General features: G+C 47.1%; 1 protein-coding gene across 6 annotated transcripts in view; it reads left to right on the top strand.

Annotated features, from left to right (window-relative positions):
* LRCH3 (leucine rich repeats and calponin homology domain containing 3) overlaps window positions 1-20,553 on the top strand; it is a 1,351,362-nt gene that overhangs the window by 1,194,763 nt on the left and 136,046 nt on the right. For all 6 annotated transcript variants that reach the window (XM_069617579.1, XM_069617576.1, XM_069617577.1 and 3 more), the window contains one exon: window positions 1,997-2,134. In XM_069617579.1, coding sequence (XP_069473680.1) covers window positions 1,997-2,134 — 138 coding nt within the window. The remainder of the gene's footprint in view (window positions 1-1,996; window positions 2,135-20,553) is intronic.

The raw sequence follows: 20,553 nt of genomic DNA, 5'->3' as shown, positions 1-20,553 counted from the left end.
TCTTGCAAAGGCCAGGGCGTCCTCAACTCTTAAATGCTACGGACACAAATGGAAGAGGTTCTCGGTCTGGTGCCACGCACAGAAGATTAACCCTCTACGGATTATGGCTCCTCAAGTACTGCCGTATCTGCTGACGCTGGCCAAGGCTGGACTGGCGCACGCTTCCATCAAGATTCATCTTGCTGCGATCTCCCGATACACCAGAACCACTGGACAGACGTCTTTGTGGTCTCATCGTCTGGTGAAAGAATTCATGAAGGGACTGTTCAGATCGTTCCCGCCGGTCAAGGCCCCGGCCCCGGCGTGGGAGCTCAACGTGGTGCTGCCCAAGCTCATGGGACCTCCGTTCGAGCCTCTGCACTCAGCTCTGTTGAAGTTCTTGTCGTGGAAAACAGCTTTTCTTGTGGCCATCACCTCCGCACGACGGGTGGGAGAGATCCAGGCCCTTTCCTGCAAGCCCCCGTACTTGACTTTCCACGACACGAGGGTAGTGCTCAGGACGCACCCCTCCTTCATGCCCAAGGTGCCGTCGGACTTCCACCTCAACAAACCCTTGGTGTTGTCTGTTTTCTTCCCGTCGCCTTCGTCGCCGGCTGAAAGGACTTTGCTCTCGCTGGATGTGGCTAGAGCGCTGAAGTTCTATGTGAACCGCACGAAGAGTTTTCGGAAGACGTCACAACTTTTTGTAAACTTTGGACCTGTCAATCAGGGGAAGGCTCTCTCGAAGGCTTCCATTTCCAGATGGCTCTCCGGCTGGATCATGTACTGTCATCGGTTGGCAAACCGACCGCTGCCTGGCCGTCCGAGAACCCATTCCACCAGAGCGATTGCAGCTACCACGGCGTTCCTATCTGGTGTGCCCTTGCTGGACATCTGCAGGGCTGCTACGTGGAGGTCGACGCACACCTTCATGAAATTCTACTGTGTCGATCGGGATTCCAGGGAGGAGTCCAGGGTCGGCCAAGCAGTGCTGCACAACCTGTTCGCCTAAGGTGAGCCTGGTGAGGAGGTAAGAGTTGCTTAATGTTGAGTTTTGGATGTAATGCTTAATGTTGAGCCTTTTCCACCTCCCGTGGTTGTGCATGTGTGTACTGCTGTGTATTCTTTTATTCATGAGCATGTGAATCCATGCCAGACCCCATGCTGGAGAAGGAACAAGTTACTTACCTGTAACTGTTGTTTTCCAGCATGGGTCTGACATGGATTCACATGCGAACCCTCCCGCCTACCCCTCTGCGGCTCTTCACTTGGTCATACTGCCACTTCACGTGCTACCAAATATCTGAAGATGGCTGCCAGAGGCGGGGCTTAGGGAGATGGCAGTCATTGGCTGTGGTCAGTATGACGCAGAGATCAGTGATTGGTTACTACTACGAAAGACAGATCAGAAACAAAACTGATACTGATTTTTCTTTACCGAGGATTCCCAGCCTGACAACGGGGAATATTCATGAGCATGTGAATCCATGCCAGACCCATGCTGGAGAACAACAGTTACAGGTAAGTAACTTGTTCCTTACATTGATCATACATTGAGATATCTGTTTTTGCAGGATATGGTCGCATCCGAGGGGGCTATTGTGTAGAGAGTTGAGAGGATTCTCTACCTGGATAATTTCTGAAGTTGCACATTTTTTCTTTGGAGTCTAAATGTACTTTACCATTCTTTCCTGACTGTCACGGAATTGTCCCAGGGGTGTTAGAGTAGAGAAAGCAACAGGATAATAAAATGCAGGTATGCAACAAAAAGTGGCTTACTGTCTAACTCCCTGAACAAATCCCTCAATCCTATGGCACATTGCACTGAAGAATGATTACTTGGTTTGATCCAGTACATCAGAAAAGAGTTTGGTTTTACACATTGTGTGATGCAGGCACCGACCATGGTATCCAAGAGGCTACCACATGATGTTTATATTTCTTTTTGTGAATTTGAAACCAGTGTTCCGATGGGTCAACTCCTTATGTTATATTATGAACTATTTCTCTCTCCCAGAATATTGAGTTGCGGTTAAAAGTTTCATTACCCAGTGATCTTGGAGCCGCCCTTACTGATGGTGTGGTCCTCTGCCATTTAGCCAACCATGTGCGCCCTCGATCTGTCCCCAGCATCCACGTACCATCACCAGCAGTGGTAAGTATACTTCATAACACTGGTGTGCTGATCTTTTAATGTTTTCAGTCCAAATGCAATAAGAGTAGGGCGCTCTACAGGAAACCCACATTTGGGTTCTTAGTAAAGCAACCCTTTGCTTTCCATACAGTTTGTCACAAAACGTATCCTAGGTCTCCATAGTTTGAGACCAAAATGTTTTCTTTACAGAATTCCATCGAATGCCTGGGGTGAAATAAACCTTGTTCATTTCTCAAAGCTTCTCAACATCACCCACTTCACTGGGTGATGTAAACATCTTTTTAAATAAATGTTGCCTGTTGAAATCTTGTAGTGGTAACATCTCCTTTGTTCGTTTGGTAAATACTTTCTGTGAACATGTTTTTTAATCCCTTTGCTGCTGATGACCTGGGCGCCCATGTCTTTACTGAATTTGTATTAATACATATGTATTGGTCAAATCACACGTTAGTTACAGCTTCAGTTTTGCATTGTTAACTCTAAACTTTCAGCAATTATTAATTTTGCTGAGATTTCTACTTGGGCAAAATAACCTGTCTAACATTTACAGCTTTAGTTTGGTGAGAGGTCCTTTTTGTGAATGGCACATTTTAGCTAAAATAAACAGGCACTTTACAGTTGATACCTCCATGTCCACATTTTAATTTAATGAAATAAAATTAGAAAACAAATAAACTAGTTCAAATATAAAAACAAATGCTGATAACTTTTTAAAGCAGTCATTAAGTAATCCCTGCACAAAGACAAGTATGTATGTTCGTAAATTCCAGATGACAGGCCTTCACTGTCTACGCCCCAAGACTCTGGAACCTCCTACCCATCAAAATCTGACTTGCCCACTTGCTTCTACAGTTCATGAAGGAGCTCAAGACTCTCCACTTCAAGAATGGCTCCACCCTCTAGGGCCACACACCGTCCACTTGCCACCTTACCTGAGAATGGGTAATCTGATCCCTACCGTTTCCACCCCTGGTTACTTGTAGATCCATTGGTGACTATTGCCCTCCCTCCCCTGTTAGATCCCCACTCCCTTGTTTTTAGATCCCCACTTCCTTGTTTCTATGCTCCCTAACATTATTGTTTTAGATTTTTTTTATTTGTTGTTTGACATAGTATAAACCTTTCACCTTTGCTTATTTGTTTTTTTTTAAAAATGCATGCACTATGTAATCATCCCTGATGCACATCATTCTTGCAATTAATTTTTATTTACATCAAACACAATTAATGTACAACTCTCCCCTATCTTGAAAGTCCATTAAGCAGTTTCTCGTCATTTTGCCGTTAAATATTTCTGTTGAGCTTTTCGTGTCAGTTTTAAAACTTCTGCTAAAAATTAATGAGATATGTGATTAGATATAGTTTCACCACACATACAATGTGTCCACCAGTCATCCTAAATTGCCACTGATAGTTCATTGAAAAATGTGCCTAAAAGTCGTGTTCTTATATCAATTACCACTGGGCAGAGCAAAAGCAGATGTCTTGATGTTTCCTTATCTTTACTACCTACACAAAGTCTGCATTTTGTGCCGTATTCGCCATTTCTATTTCAGACGGCTAGTACTTCATACGTAGGATATACATTTAGACAAAATCTCACATATTGTGTTCTATAAAAACTGTTTGCGAACTTCAAGTATTTTGGAAGGGTGTTATTTCTCCTGCTTGCCTGGAAAGCTTGGGTGTAGAGCTTGTACGCTTGTTTATGTTCCTGTGTCTCTATCCAATCTTTCCACCACAACTTGACTTTCACAGCGATCAGATTTACCAGCAACTGCTCCTCCGAAGTGTCTAAGTTAATTATAATTTCAGAGCAAGCACCCTTCCATACCTACTTTACTTTATTTGTTAAGCGCAGCCATGGACCCTGGGGTTTGAGGGCACTACAAGACGTATACAATGAAAAACCTATAGGAGCTAATATAATCCGATTTATACATTCCAGGGAAGCGGAAGAGAATTAATAGCCGAGTTAAACAGATAGGTTTTCAGTTTCTTTTTAAAAATGTCTAGATTCAATCCCTCTCAGCTCAGGGGTAGAGAATTCCAAGCCTTAGGTCCGATTAGCAAAGAAGCCTGTATTAGAGACCTTCACAGTTCTACATTTTGGAACAAACAAGAGATGTTGGAGTTTCGATCTCAATGCTCTACTACAGATTCTTACGGTTAGTAGATACTGTAAGTAACTGGGCATTTTTCCCTGTCTACATTTCTGTATGATAGTCAGGGTTTGAAATAAGATTCTGGATTCAACTGATAACCAATGAAGGGTGCGTCTTGCCGCCGTGATATGATCTCTGCGCTTAAGCCTCATTACCACTCTTATGGCTCCATTTTGGCAAACTTGTAGTTTGTTTCGATCAGCTTCATCCACACCAATTAACAGGCTAGAGCAATAATCGATCTTTGCCCCATGATTGCTCTAGCGATGGTTTCAGCGTTATCTTGTGAGGTAAAAGGTCTTAAATGCGCTAGCAGCTTTATGTAATAGGCACAGGATGAAACTAGGCTTCTTACATGTTTCACGGTGAGGCGCTGATCAACCGTAACTCCTAGAGTTTTTTTACTTACGTCAGAGGGGTAATTTTTCGACTCCTAGATGAAAGCATTCGTAATTTGGACAAGTTTCCATAACATGTGGGGTGATCCAATTACCATCAGCTCAGTTTTGTCTTTGAGCGCTAACTTATTACGAATCATCCATTTCATTTCATGCGAGCCAGACAACGGGATGACCTATTGCGCGTGATCGGCGTAGTTGGTAAATATCACACCCTTGTGATCCAACATGGCAAATAGGGGGACAGTGAAGATATTATAAAAACAAGCAGAGGTGCATGTCCCTTGTGGCACACCACACATGGTGGGTGCAGATTCAGCCTCTCCACAGAACACCCTATTTGTCTTGACCCTTGCCCCTGGCCCTCACTGGCAAGTCAGCCTTCCAGTTAGGGCCAGGTCAAAGGCCTTAAAACCTCATCCAAGACTCTCTTGGAAAGGCACCAGGCTCATAAGCATCATGAAGACCAACATTAGAATGGGTCTATTTACTTGGGACTATTTAACTTGAGGGGTTCAGCCAACATGGAGGCACACACATAGCTCAGTTACAAGGAACTGAGCTATGCGGTCTAGTCTTTTGAGTGTGGCAGGCCACAGACTATTTTACCTGGACTACTTTACCTGAGACAATTTAAACCACACCCAAACAGCAGAACATGCTTTGCGTTATTCTGCTGTGGGCAGCGTAACGCTCACCATGTCCAGGTCTTTGATGCCAGTTTACGTGAAACCAATGACCTGCAGAGAGAGAAAGAATACTACGGAACTTACCTGGAACACTATCCTGTCTTCAATCCATCGCCGACTTCAGTTCCACTCACCTGAAGGTACGAACGCCATCATCCGGCACCACATGCATCCTGGATGCCATAACCTGGAAAGAGGAGAAAGAAAGACAGCATTAGTAAGGGTTTACTCAAGTTTTCTTCCGAATGAAGAAAGCCACACAATTCTTACCTGGGTAGTCATCTCCTGGTCAGTATCATTGCTGAAACATTATGGCGCTCTGCGAGGAACATCGCAACCTGCAAGGAGAGAAAAGAGACAGGTTAGCAATATAAAAGGCAAAACAGCGCCGCGCACCGCGCATTACTCACGGGACGGCATTACGCACACCGCCCTTTCGCCTACCGGCCCATGCTCATCTTTAAACTGCATGACAACTCCAAAATACCTTTCCATACCTAAAAGGAAAGATGCAAGACGTTATTATTCGAACTAAGAGGAACATAACAACTGCATATAAAGACTGTAAAGCAGCAAACCTACGGAGTCGCAGCAGGCCTGGATTCCCACAGGGGGGGCTTGCACCAGTGAAGTAACTTGGTCGCTGCTCGCCCCCCACATATACGCCTCCCTGCTACGAGGAGCAGGACGGAGAATCCACCTTCTACAATATTAAGGTGAGGAGAGGGCTCAAGAGGGATGAAGGAGTTGAGGCCAAGGGAGGTGGAAAAACGAAGACCATCTGGTATTGAATCCAGCTCTCCTAAATTGCAGACCCATCTTTAACCAGAGGCCTTACCAAGGGACCGGGAGAGGGTTCGAGAGTGCAAATCATCCAACCAGGGCTGGGTGGCGCCCCTGTGGATACCAGGTGAGCGTAACACTATCAAGGTTACAAAGGAATGAGGTAACCCATTGGGTAGCCAATTGGGGAAAAAAATAGCAACCTCATTCAACCTGGTGGACATGATGGAGTGGTCCACCAGGTCGAATGCCGCTGAAAGATCAAGCGGCATCAATAGGGAGGCTTTGTTCAGTAGCTTGGATTTGAGCTCCAAAAGAGCCATCTCCGTACCAAAGCCAACTCAAAAACCTGATTGATTGGTCGTTTAATACAGGGTAAGCTTTTAGGTGTTCAGACACATGGTCCAAGATTTTTAATAGAATGGCAGTGTTTGTGATGGGCCTGTAGTTGTTGGGAAGATCAACTAACAGGGCTGGTTTCTTCAAAATGGGCATAACCCAAGCCTTCTTGAGGTGCTGTGGTACGATTCCCGTTTTCAATGAAGCATTGATAAACTTACAGATTGCTATTACTAAAGTTGGGGAGCAGGTTTTGTTGATCATTGCTGTGTGAACATCATTTTTACACTTAGTAGTCTTAAGTTGATTATTATTTCCAATTATTTTACTGAGATTGCAGTGAAATTAAAGACTGGACTGGAGGGGGGTCTCTCAAAGACCCAGTCTGAATTCGTAACCTCTTTAAATTATTATTTTTCTCAGTAATATTATCTCTAATTAGGTGCACCTTATCTTGCATGGCCTGTTGTATCAGATTGCACCAGACGTCATTGTCTTTAATAGTCCTTTCAGGTACGGTGCGATTTGTGGATTCTTGCTCCTTTAGAATACTAAAGAGCTTCTTAGTGTCCGATTGAGCATTTTTTATTCTGTTATTAAAAAATATATATTTCGCCTCTAAGATAGCTTGTCTATGCTTACTAGCAGCAGTCTTCTATGTAACAAGATAGTCCTGTGTCTTATTGTTTTTCCAAGCATCGAAGAATTTGAGGGTTAGTGATTTTAAGTATTGTACTTAAGTTGTAAACCATGCCTTGCGCTTAGTCTCTGCTCTAGGCATTTTTTTTCTTTATAGGGGCTAATCTGTTAGCAGTTATTATTTCAAGGTTAGACGAAGTAACTTTTGATAGCTCCTCAGGAAAATGTAAGTGTTTGAAATAATGGTTCAGTTTTGTCAATGGTGATTTTATTTTTCAGATTTCGCAATAGGATTTCTGTACACTTTTTTCGTTTTATTTTTTTGGGGAAGTATGCTATTATGGTGAATTCTACAAATAAATTGTCAGACCGGGGCAAGCTAAGACAGTTACTTCACTTGATCTAATTTTATGCCCCGCTACCCAATCCAATGTATGTCCTAAATTATGGGTAACTGTCATGATTCCTGCCCCCAGCCCTCTGAGATATCAGGCTGGAGCAAGGCCACGATCACCTACATGGCACCTAAGGGCCTCTCCATCCTCCCAGAGACCCATTTCGAGTCAGACCTGGCGCCTGTGGTGCCAGATTCTCACACTGCCCTAGGATGGCATTGGACTTGTAATGCATAGAGGGCAAGATGGATGCCCCCACATATTCGAGTTCCTTGAACTGCATCTGCAGTCTAGCCTTTTGGGTGTGGTTGAACCCAGGGATATCTGGGATACCTAGAGACTATTTAAGCCACGTCCGGGGCGAGAAACACGCTTTGTGTTTCTCTGCACCTGCAGCGTGACACTCGCCATGCTCGGATCGGTCTCCAAAAGGCATTCTCCTTTCTTCCGTGCCCACCGCCCCTGCAAGAACTAGAACACCATTATTAATAGCCTTACCTTGCTGAGTGTCCAGCTTCCATCCATCGCTCCTCCAGTCCTGTGGGCAGCTGCGGCGGTGTCATCTTCATCTCGGCACGGCGCATCATAAGAAAGGGGAAAAGAACAGAGGAGAAGACATTAGTAAGCATTCTGCATATCTCTGCTTACTCAAAAACTTACAAGAGACAAACGCTTACCTGAATTCAAGCTGCTCGGGGTAGCTTCAACTCCGGAGCATCCCATTGACCTGCAAAGAGGGAAAAGACATACCCGGTTAGCGTGGAAAGTATTCGAAGGAGCCGCACATCGCGCTTTCTCACTGCGTCTTTCTCTCAGCTGGCAGCCACGCTGGGACATTGCAGCACCTAAAAGGACACAGAGACGAACACTGGTTAATACAAGTAAGAAGGGACTGCATCGCACACTCTCACCGATAGTGCTACTCACCTCAGCGGCACGCCACCATCTCCGAACCCCCTCCATCACCTAAGGAAGGAAAGACAGATTATAGAAGGAACGAGAGAGTCCACAGAACTGTTCATAAGACTCATTCTACTTACCGGTCGGGGTGAAGTTACGGCAAGCCCAGTCTGTCGGGCTCACGCCAGTGAAGCAACTAGGCAGCATCGAGCCCGCATCAATCAACGCACCCCTGCACTGAAGGCAGTACGGAGAGCACGCTACACAAGAAAACAAGGTGAGAAGTGGACCAAGGGGAAGGTTTTGGACCCCAGGAAAGAGGGGGGTCAAGCAAGCGGAGACAATAGAGAGTTAAACTCTTGACAATCCTATGTTTCAGGCCCAGTCTTCAGTCTAACAGACTGCAGGGAAGGGTTTGAGGTCATAGGAGGTCCAAACAGGCTGAGTGGTGTCCCCGTGGATACCAAGTGAGCGTTAAAGAACGCAAAGCCTCACACCAAAATCCACCTGGGCGTCATGGAAACGTCAGAAACCGACCAGTTAGCACAAATGTTGGGGCAGTTACGTTCCGAAGTACATGCAGCCAGGCAAGAGACCAACACCCTGTGGAGAGAGTTGATAGTTGCTAAAGAACGTACTGATGATTTAAGCCAGCAACTTCTCCAGTCACAAGCGGGGCATGCACCGTTGCCGGGTAACGTGTCCTCAATGCTAGTACCATCAGCCAACCCCGTTCAGATAACCCTTCCTAGGGCAGTTCCCTTGGCCCCGCCCGAGCGATTCACGGGATATCCCAAGAAGTATGCAACATTCATGAATCAATGCCACTTGCACTTCCTTTGCAGACCAGGGGCCTTTCCGAATGACCAATCACGGGTCGCTTTTGTGCTAGCCTATCTGAGCGGAAGCGCCGCAGACTGGTCGTACCCTTTGTTAATCAAGACGATCCTTTGCTGCATGACTTCAGGGGTTTTCAGCAGGAGATGGAAAAACGTTTCGCCCGTCGTACTCATGGGCAGGCATTAGACAACGAATTTCTGTGTCTACATCAAGGGAACCAAGACCTATTAACATACATAGCCACGTTCAATAGACTTGTGGTTGAAGCTGAATGGCCAGAGGAGAAGAGAACCACGTTATTTCCTCGGGGTCTGCAGGGAGAGCTCAAAGATGTTCTCGTACAAGTAGTGAACTCCCCCGAAAGATTGTGCAGAATTGTTGTTCAACTGGATCATAGGTTGCAAGATCAAAGAGCAGATCGAACCAGACCGGATCCTCGCCCTATGTATGTGCGTTCAAAGGACAATGTCTCTCGAACAACAGAAGGCTCAGGGGAACCAATGCAAATCGGGGGGGGGGCATATGCCCCTGGACTAAGGTGGAAAGGGATAAAAGGAGACAGTAGCAGCTATGTTTGTACTGTGGAAGGTCAAGTCATTTCCTTAAAGAGTGCTCTGTGTGAAGTCACCGAAGAGGACGGTAGGGGCCACGGACAAGGAGATACCATCAAGGAATCGGAAAACTCCCAGGCCCGGCAAGTGTAGGTGTCCACTTGTCGAGCGAATAAAGTGAACTACAGACCTCCCATTTTGCACGATCTGTGGTCTTGATCAATCACCAACAACCATCTTGGATGCACGCAGTAAGAGCGAACATAGATAGTGGAGTCATTGGGAATTACATAGACCAGGATCTCGCAGCAAAGATGGGGCTTCCTTTATGCCCTAAGTCAACCACAGACACTGTTAACACAGTTGATGGCACGGAAATAGCTTCTAGTATCCCAATGCACTGCAGCCTTAACTCTTCTGTGCCAGGATGGACACCAAGAATCTATCGCTTTCGACCTCATCAAGGCACCTCAGTTCCGGTTGATTTTAGGAATACCATGGCTGGTAGCTCATAATCCTCGAATAGATTGGCGAGCAAAAGAGTTGGCTTTTTCCGAGAATTACGCTCACACGTGTTCTCGCCAAGGAAAACAACCAATTGACACCAGAACCTCTACGCTTGGGACAGTGGCAACCAGTACCCTACCAAGTGAGTACCAGGATTTTCAAGATGTAGTTCAGAAAGAACAAGCGAATACCCTACCACTGCACAGACCATACGATTGCCAGATCGACCTGATACCCGGCCCACAGATCCCTTGTGGACGATTCTACGCACTCAATGAACCAGAAAACCAGCACCTGAAGTCCTATCTCGACCAATACCTGGCAAACGGGTTCATCCGTCCCTCGAAGTCTCCAGCAGCCAGTCCCCTATTCTTCGTTCCGAAGAAAGAAGGGGACTTGAGAATGTGCATCGACTATCGCTCACTGAACCAGATTACTGTGAAAAATAGTTACCCTCTGCCGCTAATCCCTGAACTTTTTGATCAAGTCAAAGATGCCCAAATCTACACAAAACTAGACCTGAGAGGAGCATATCACCTTGTTCGTGTGAAAAAGGGTGACAAATGGAAAACCGCCTTTCGTACCAAGTACGGCCTGTACGAATATCAAGTAATGCCTTTGCCATGCACACGCTGCATTTCAATACTTCATGAGCGATGTCTTAAGGGAATTGATTGATGTCTGTGCTCTAGTGTATATTGATGATATCCTAGTTTCTGATGCTTGTTAATTTGCTTAGAATCACATGCTGTGCATAGTCCGACATCCAGTGGTCACTGCAGAGTATTGCATTTTGTTTTTTGTAGTCGAAAAGGGGACGTTGACATAGGTGTGTCTGTAATACTATCCCTATAGTGACATGCAGTGTACCCAAAATCCCTCACGTGTCGAGGTCCCTCAGATTGTTTTTTTCCGCCCCGAATACTGGTCGCCTTAATGCAGAGCTCGTTGGAGACAAATTGCCAATAACATTTATTCGACCCTTGGTCGTTTTTTGTAAGTTATCGATCAATCCCAACCCTCCTTCGATGGCTAAACTGTTTTCACCACTGATCAAGATCTTCGACAGTGGTGATTTCGACGGAGGCGATCCTTCGGCGCTTCCGAACACATGGCCCTGCCTCGCCGGCCTATACAGTAGGGAGAGTGGGGGTTGTGGGGACACTTCTGTTTCTTTTCTAGAATGCCTTTCTCTTTCACCCCCCTTTCCTTTGGTGTCGTTATCACTTACAACTGTATCCTCAGCTATGTAGAGGACTTCTTTTAGATTTTGCCTGCGTTGTAACGGCAAATTCACTTGCAAGGATAAGCATAAGCGGTGTAACCGCTGCTTACCCCTCGACCACAACGAGGACGGCTGTGCGGCCTGTAAACTTCTTCACCCAAAAACTTTAAAGGACCGCAGGGTCAAGATGTGGGCAGCCTACGCTATGTCTAAGGCTGATTCCTCACCCGCCGCCACGAAATGTGACGAGGGGGACAGTGATAACACTACCTCCGTTTCGTAGGTTGTTGACCTCTCTAAGGAGCGTTCCCGCTCCTCCACGTTTGTCCCCGGCCCCGACAAGTTCGGCTTACGTCCTACTTATGGGGATGTACACTCCGGCGACGCCGACGCACATAGAAAACATAAGGATAAACACACAACCCATGGCACTCCTTCGACTAAGTCGAAGAAAGCCCTAGCGCCAACGGAGACACCGGACCTACCGGCAGCCTCCGCCGACCGTAAGGGTCGCAAGCCCTCCCCGCAACCGCATATGCGACTAGCGACTGGGCAGTACACAAATAAGGGCGCTACCACCAAAATGCCAGACGACACGCCTCGTAAGAGAGCCCCTGTCGGCGAAAATGTCTCGCCACCGCCTAAGACCGTGCGGGATAGTTTAGTCGTTGAGAGCTTGGCTAGAATAGTCTCCACTGACGCTCAGAGACGGACGGTGAAGGAGTTGCCGAGCCTCACTCACAAGGCAAGGGAGACGCTGGAACAGACGGAAGGCAGGCAGGAACCTCCGCCTCCATCGAAGGAAAGACCTAGCCCACGAGAAGGTTTCTTAGAGGGCGAAGGGAGTATATACTCCACGCTATGGGAGAGATCTCGATGGCTACAGGCGGAAGAGCTTCCCTTTACGCCTCCAGACCGTGCAGGGTTACCCCAGTGGACTTTAGAAAGATTTCAATCATGTATGGACAAACTACATAGGTTTATGTCCACCCCTGAACATGTAACACCCAAGAGATCAAGATAGATACTTCATGAAGACCCCAGGGCCAAATACCCAAGATTATTTGACCCACTTCAAGAGGAGATTAATACATATGACCTCACTGAAGAAGACTCTCACTTTCAGGAGGATGAAGGGTTCCTAAATATTGAGGATCAACAAGACCCTGAAGAAGGTTTTGAGGAATACCTAGATATGGGTGGAGTGGGCTTCGAAGAAGACCCAGACGGAGGTGGCTCACAGCCGTGGCAGTCTCCAGGAGGGTCAACAGACCCTGACGTTCTGGATCTGTCCTCTCCTCAGACCAATCCAGTCAGAAACCCGTCACCTATAGATGACCAACCCACTTTCAATGCGCTGCTACGTAAAGCAGCAGCACTTTTTGAAATTGATACAGGGGAAATTACTCCAGAAATAGACTTTGTGGAGAAAATCATTAAGGAGAAACCCCTACTAGTCAGGCCATTCCCCTTCTCGCCTCAATCAAGAGACGACTTATTCCATCTTTATCAACATCTGCATTGGTTAGAGGCGTCAACCCAAGAATTGAGAAACCTTTTAGTCCCTCACCCTCGGACCCATTATACATTAAGGGTCACTCAATACCTGATTCCTTGGTAGTAACCACCACAAGGAAAAGGGCAGGGGTTCCGCTATCTACTAGCGAAGCACCCCAGACAAGGAGGGAAAGAAGCTTTATGCCCTGTGAAAGAGGATTACAGCCTCGGCAGCTTTCTCCACCAGAATTGCCAATAACAATACCTGGCAAGCTATGCTGATGCCCAATGGAGAAAGTTACGCCAAGACCTCGAAGTCCCTGAGCCCTTACGAACTTGTTTGTTAGCCACTGTAACAGAAGGTACCCTGGTTAACCAGAGCATCATTAAGAACACGCTAGATGCTGCGGAGACGGCTGGCCGGTCTTTAGTTCAGTGGGTACTTCTCAAGCGTCATGTCTGGCTCAGGAACTCTAGTTTTAAGCCAGAAACCCAGGCGTCACTCATCAACAAACCAATTGAGGACTCAAACCTGTTTGGTAAGGTGGTGGACGACGCACTGGAGACAGCTAAGAAGGATTTTGATACCCTAAAGACTCTAGACCAGATCACAAGGCCTCCTAATAAGCAAGGTTACGGCAACAGATGCTTTTTTCATGGCCAACGGCAAAGCCAACAGCCACAACAACAGTACTCCTCAGCAGGCAACTGGTCCTCCACTCAAGGACCCAGCGGACAATACGCTCAAAGAGGACAACGTCATGGCAAGGGAAGATGTAGGGGCCCCACTACTAGGGGCTCCCCGTCTACCAACACCAAATGACCCGAAGGTTCGGGTCCCCTCCCATGCATCACCGGTCGGGAGCCGGTTAATATCTTTTCTACCAGCATGGGAGGGTATAACAATAGACCGCTGCATATTGTCAACCATAGTCTGTGGTTACTGCATAGAATTCAGTCGGTCCCCTACGTTCAGACCCCCAAGGGGAAGACGCCTATCACCAGAGCACCTCGCCATCCTTCTTCAAGTAGTCGAACTGCTACTAGAAAAAGGAGCAATAGAGGTTTTGCCTCTATCACAAGTAACGGAGGGTATTTATTCAGTGTACTTCCTTGTACCCAAAAAAGGATTTAACCATGCGCCCTGTACTAGATCTGTGCCCAGCGAACAAATTTGTCAAACCTCAAAAATTTCGTATGGTGCCCTTACAGGAGGTAATTCCCCTGCTTTCACAGGGAGAATACATGGCAACACTGGACATGAAAGATGCATACTTTAATATTTCACTGTTGCCAGCGGACAGGAAATACCTCAGGTTCATGATGGAGGGAAAATACTACCAGTTCAAAGTGCTACCCTTCGGCATAGCGTCAGCGCCAAGGGTATTCACAAAGTACTGGCAGTGGCAGCGGCCCACCTGCGCAGGTTGTCCATCCCAGTATACCCTTACCTCGACGGTTGGCTAATAACAGCGGATTCCTACGAGACATGCTTCTCAAATACCCAAAAGAATGTAGACCTTTTGTTCCAACTGGGCTTCTCCATCAACGAGAAGTCGTCCAGCCTAGACCCCAGCCAGGTCAAGCAATTCCTAGGGGCTCTAATTCGATTAAAGGCCGGCCTCGTCTTCCCCTCCAACGAGAGGGTCCAAAATATCCTGTTTCAGATCCCTCAATAATGTAGCCGGTCGAGAGGTGACGGTACGCAAAGCAATGCGATTGCTCGGAATGATGGCGTCATGTATATAGTTGGTACCTTACGCGCGACTTCGCATGCGTCCAATGCAAGAGTGGCTCAACAGTCAATGGTGTCAGGCCAGCGGACAATGGGACGATCTAATGGTGTTCTTGCAGGCCCTGGTTCTCTCGCTGTGGTGGTGGTCGAAGGAAAACCTCGTAATGGGGAAACCATTTGCCACCCCCGCATTGGAAGCCACTCTAACCACAGAATCATCCCTCACCGGATGGGGTGCTCACCTATCCCATCAGACTGCACACAGAGTTTGGACTCCGAGTGTAGCGTCGAAACATATAAATCTGCTGGAACTACTGGCGGTCTTCAAGGCACTGAAGGCTTTCCAGACACACCTTCAAGGGAAGACAGTGCTGGTCCTCACGGACAGCACCACAACCATGTACTACCTGAACAAGCAAGAAGCACTCACTCTCCAGGACTGTCCAAGCTGTCCCAGAACATCTGGAAGTGGGCTCTCAAACACATGTTCCTGTTATCACAACATGTACCAGGGGAACGCAATCTTCTCGCAGACGAACTCAGCAGAGACTTCCCTCTGCCCGCAGAGTACAAATGGCGATTACAAGAAGACATCGTCTCCCTTTTCGCACAATGGGGCTTCCCAGAAATAGATCTGTTCGCAACTCTGGAGAACACCCAATGCCAAGATTACGCCTCCAGGTACCCCCAGAACCGATCCAAGGGGAACGGTCTCTGGATAACATGGTCAGGGACATTTGTTTACGCTTTTCCCCCCGACTCCCCTTCTCAACAAGATAGTGCATAAGATGCACCAGGAACCAGTTACCATGATACTAGTGGCCCTAATGTGGGCCCGGCAACCCTGGTTCGCTCACCTAATGGAGATGTCACTGTCTCCACTGGTGAAACTACCCTGCCTGTACAACATGCTGTCTCAGGGCAGGGCCAGAACGCTGCACCCATGCCCAAACACCCTGAACTTAACAGCCTGGCTCCTGAGGTCATAGAATTTGGACATTTGCAACTCCCTCAGAGATGCATGGACATCCTTAAAGAGGCAAGGAAACAGAACACTTGTTACTGCTACTATAGCAAGTGGAAACGGTTCGTCATCTGGTGTAGGGATAAAAGCATCAACCCCGTTGACTGCTCTCCCACACAAATTGTTCTTTACCTAACTTGCTTATTAGACTCAGGGTTAGTCTTTAATTCTATTCAAGTTCACCTAGCTGCACTTTCCGCATACACTACGTCTCAACATAAAGTGTCATGGTGGAAAGTTCCAGTTATCAAAGCTTTCATGGAGGGAGTGAGAAGGATCCACCCTCCTATAGCTAACCTAGCTCCCAGATGGGACCTACATGTGGTACTAACCTGGCTTATGGGCTCCCCATTCGAACCCATGCACAAAGCAACACTTAAGAACCTCACTCTAAAAACTGCTTTCTTAATAGCTATCACCTCCATTAGAGTAAGTGAACTACAAGCGCTCTCTATTCTAGACCCCTTTGTAACAGTTCACAAAGATAAGGTGGTTCTGCGCACGCATCCTAGGTTTGCACCGAAATTCATTTCTAAATTCCATGTCAACCAGTCTATAGAACTACCAACGTTATTTCAAAACCCATCAAACTTGGGAGAAAAAAGCCTGCATACACTTGATGTGCGCAGAGCGGTCATGTTTTATATGGAAAGAACTAGACCTCTGAGAAAGACTAATCAGTTTTTTGTCTCGGTGGCGGCAGGAAGAGGAGATGCAGTTTCAAAATCCACTATATCTAGATGGATTGTCCAATGCATCACTCTGTTACACTTTTGCAGAGAGAACTACTCTTCAAGCCAAGAGCACATTCTACTCGAGGCACTGGGGCTTCCATAGCATTCATTGCAAATGTCCCTCTTGAGTCCATTTGCAAAGCGGCAACCTGGAGTTCTGTACACACCTTTACAAAACACTATTGTCTAGAGGCCCATTCTAGATCTGATTCCCAGGTGGGACAAGCAGTATTAAGACATCTTTTCTCTACTGTTCCTCCTCACAACTCACCTCCAACTCCGGGTACTGCTCGCTAGTCTATGCACAGCATGTGATTCTAAGCAGATTAACAAGCATCAGAAGACATGCATTACTTACCGTAAAAGCATTTCTGATGATTGTATCTGCTTAGATTCACATGCGCCCACCCTTCCTCCCCGCTCAGATGGAAGGAACATAGACATCTTATTGCTTTTCTCTTTTCTGTACTCTCACGTCTAAGAAGGCTCCCTCAGGGCAGAACAAATACAAACAGAGGGACCTCGATGCGTGAGGGATTTTGGGTACACTGCACGTCACTATAGGGATAGTATTACAGACACGCCTATGTCGATGTCCCCTTTTCGACTACAAAAAACAAATTGCAATACTCCACAGTGACCACTGGATGTCGGACTATGCACAGCATGTGAATCTAAGCAGATACAATCATCAGAAATGCTTTTACGGTAAGTAATGCATGTCATATTCCGCATCAAAACAGGACCACGTCAAACATGTGTGATCCGTATTGGAGAAACTCTGCCAACACCAGCTCTATCCCAAGCTTGACAAGTGCTCATTTCATGTCTTCGAGGGGGAATTCCTTGGCTTCATCCTCAGTCCGAATGGACATAAACAAGGTAGATGCTATCCTAAACTGCCCATCCCCAAATTCATTCAAGGGGGTCCAGAGCATGTTGGGTTTCGCAAACTTCTACCACCGGTTCATCCTGGGGTTTTCGCAAATAGTGCATCCTATCACATCATTACTGAGAAAATGCAATTAAAAGTTTCATTGGACAGAAGAAGCAGAAGAGGCTTTCCAGGAACTCAAGGCAAGATTCACTTCCGCCCCAATTCTACGTCACCCTCGTCCAGATCTCCCGTACCTGGTGGAGACGGACGCCTCGAGCATGGCTAGGACCCCGAAACGTGTCAATTACACCCGGTTGCCTTCTGGTCGTGTAATTTCACACCCCCCAAGCTCAATTATGCTATCACGGACAAAGAACTCCTGGCCATTAAGTCAACCTTTAAGGCCTGGCGACATTACCTTCTGGGTGCCAGACACACAATCACCGTAATAACTGACCATCGAACCTCCAGCACCTAAAAACAGCAAAGGCTCAATCTTCACGACAACTACGCTGGGCTCTTTTCTTCGCTGAATAGGACTGTGATCGCATTTCGACCAGGGTTAAGAAACTTGGAAGCCGATGCCCTTTCCCATATGGGTGTGGAAGAACAGGGGTACAGGACCCTTGACCCGATGGCCATCATCATGAGTGACAAACTCCTAGGAATCACGGCAACCATAACTCAGAAGGAGTTAAATGAAAAAATCCAAAACTTGAGTCCTGAGCAATTACAAGAGTGGAGTACACAAGGAGAACATTACATGATAAAGGACCAGTTGCCCTACTTCAGGAACCGTTTATTCTTGCCAAATCAAGAACTACGAGAACAAATCATGTTCGGTTATCATGATTCTTTAATCGAATGCCACCCCGGAATTGCAAAAACCCTAGCCAAGGTGAAACGAAATTACTGGTGGCCCACGTGGCGTAAAGACATTATCCGATTCATCCTATCTTGTGGAGTGTGTGCACAAAACAAATCGTCCAAGCAGAAAGCGGCTGGACTCTTGCAACCATTGGAGATTCCACCAGCACCCTGGCACACTTTATCCCTCGATTTTATTACCGATTTACCACCCAGTCAAGGGTTTAACACCATTCTAATAGTAGTGGACCTGTTTTCAAAAATGGCACACTTCATTCCTCTTAAGGGGCTTCCAAACGCTTGCACTCTGGCAAATGTATTTCTTGAAGACATCGTACGGCTCCATGGGTTTCCTTCGGTACTGGTCTCGGACCAAGGTACTCAATTTGTGTCTAACTTCTGGAGGAAGTGCTGCTCTATGGCCCAAATCGACATCCGGCTAGCCACCAGTCACCATCCCCAAACGGATGGTCAAACTGAGAGGACAAATCAAACGCTCGAGCAGTATCTGCTCCGCATGTTACATCAAGCTGAAGGAAGCTGGTCAGACCTATTATGGATAGCTGAATATGCTTATAATAATTCCCTACACACCAGCACTGGGCAGATGCCCTTTTATACCATATATGGCAGGCATCCACGCACTTCCGAGTTAGACGTCCCTACAACCTTGGAAATGCCAGCAATAAAAACCTTACACAAAACCATTTCTCAAACCTTTAAAAGGGCAGCTTAACACTTACTTCAAGCTAAGAATCGTCAGAAGAAGTTTGCTGACCAACACAGAGTAAAAGCCCCCAATTACCAGGTTGGAGACAAAGTCTGGCTGGCATCTAATCACGTGCCCATTAAAGGAACCCGGACCTTCCGTCCAACATACCTGGGTCCATTCACCGTCACCTCTGTGATAAATCCAGTAGCTGTCAAACTAGCCTTGCCATCAAACATGCAGATTCATCCTGTGTTCCATGTGTCTCTCCTAAAACCTGTTCAACCTGGGACCCGAGTACCAACGCCACCGAAGCCAGTAGTAGTCACAGGAGAGCCAGAATTTGAGGTCAAGGACATCCTGGATTCAAAGTACGTCAGATCCAACCTATACTACTTAGTGGACTGGAAAGGGTATGGCCCGCAGGACAGAACATGGGAACCTTGTGAGTATATCCGTGCACCTCGCTTGCTTAGAAGATTTCATCAAAACCATCCAACCAAGCCAGGACCTGACAGGAGAGCCACCTTGAGAGGGGCCTTGGGGGGGGGGGGGGGGAGGCAGGGGGGGGATTGCTGTCATGATTCCTGCCCCCAGCCCTCTGAGATATCAGGCTGGAACCAGGCCAGGATCCCCTACATGGCCCCTAAGGGCCTCTCCATCATCCCAGAGACCCACTTGGAGTCAGACATGGCGCCTGTGGCGCCAGACTCTCACACTGCCCTAGGATGGCATTGGACTTGTAATGCATAGAGGGCAAGATGGATGCCCTCACATATTCCAGTTCCTTGAACTGCATCTGCAGTCTAGCCTTTTGGGTGTGGTTCAACCTAGGAATGCCTGGGAAACCTAGAGACTATTTAAGCCACGGCGGGCCGAGAAAAACGCTTTGCGTTTCTCTGCACCTACAGCGTGACACTCACCGTGCTTGGATCGGTCTCCAGAAGGCCTTCTCCTTTCTTCCGCGCCCAGCGCCCCTGCAAGAACATTAACACCATTAATAATAGCCTTACCTTGCTCAGCGTCCAGCTTCCATCCATCGTTCCTCCAGTCCTGTGGGCAGCTACCGCGGTATCATCTTCATCTCGGCACGCCGCATCCTAAGAAAGGGGAAAAGAACAGAGGAGAAGACATTAGTAAGCATTCTGTATATCTCCGCTTACTCAAACTTACGAGATTCAAACGCTTACCTGAATTCAGGCCGCTCGGGTTAGCTTCAACTCCAGAGCATCCCATCGACTTGCAAAAAGGGAAAAGACATACCAGGTTAGCGTGGAAAGTATTCGGAGGCCCTGCACATCGCGCTTACTCACTGCGTCTTTCTCTCAGCTGGCAGCCACGTGGGGACATTGCGGCACCTAAAAGGACACAGACGAACACTGGTTAATGCAAGTAAAAAGGGGCTGCATCACGCTCTCGCTCACCGATAGTGGTACTCACCTCAGTGGCACGCCGCCATCTCTGAACCCCCTCCATCACCTAAGGAAGAAAAGACACATTATAGAAGGAACGAGAGAGTCCACAGAACTATTCATAAGACTCATT

Source organism: Ambystoma mexicanum, chromosome 10, assembly GCF_040938575.1.
Source record: "Ambystoma mexicanum isolate Mex_15411 chromosome 10, UKY_AmexF1_1, whole genome shotgun sequence".
NCBI classification, from domain to species: Eukaryota; Metazoa; Chordata; class Amphibia; order Caudata; family Ambystomatidae; genus Ambystoma; species Ambystoma mexicanum.
The sequence above is the reverse complement of the archived record's forward strand: the minus strand, read 5'-3'. Positions and strand labels throughout refer to the sequence as shown.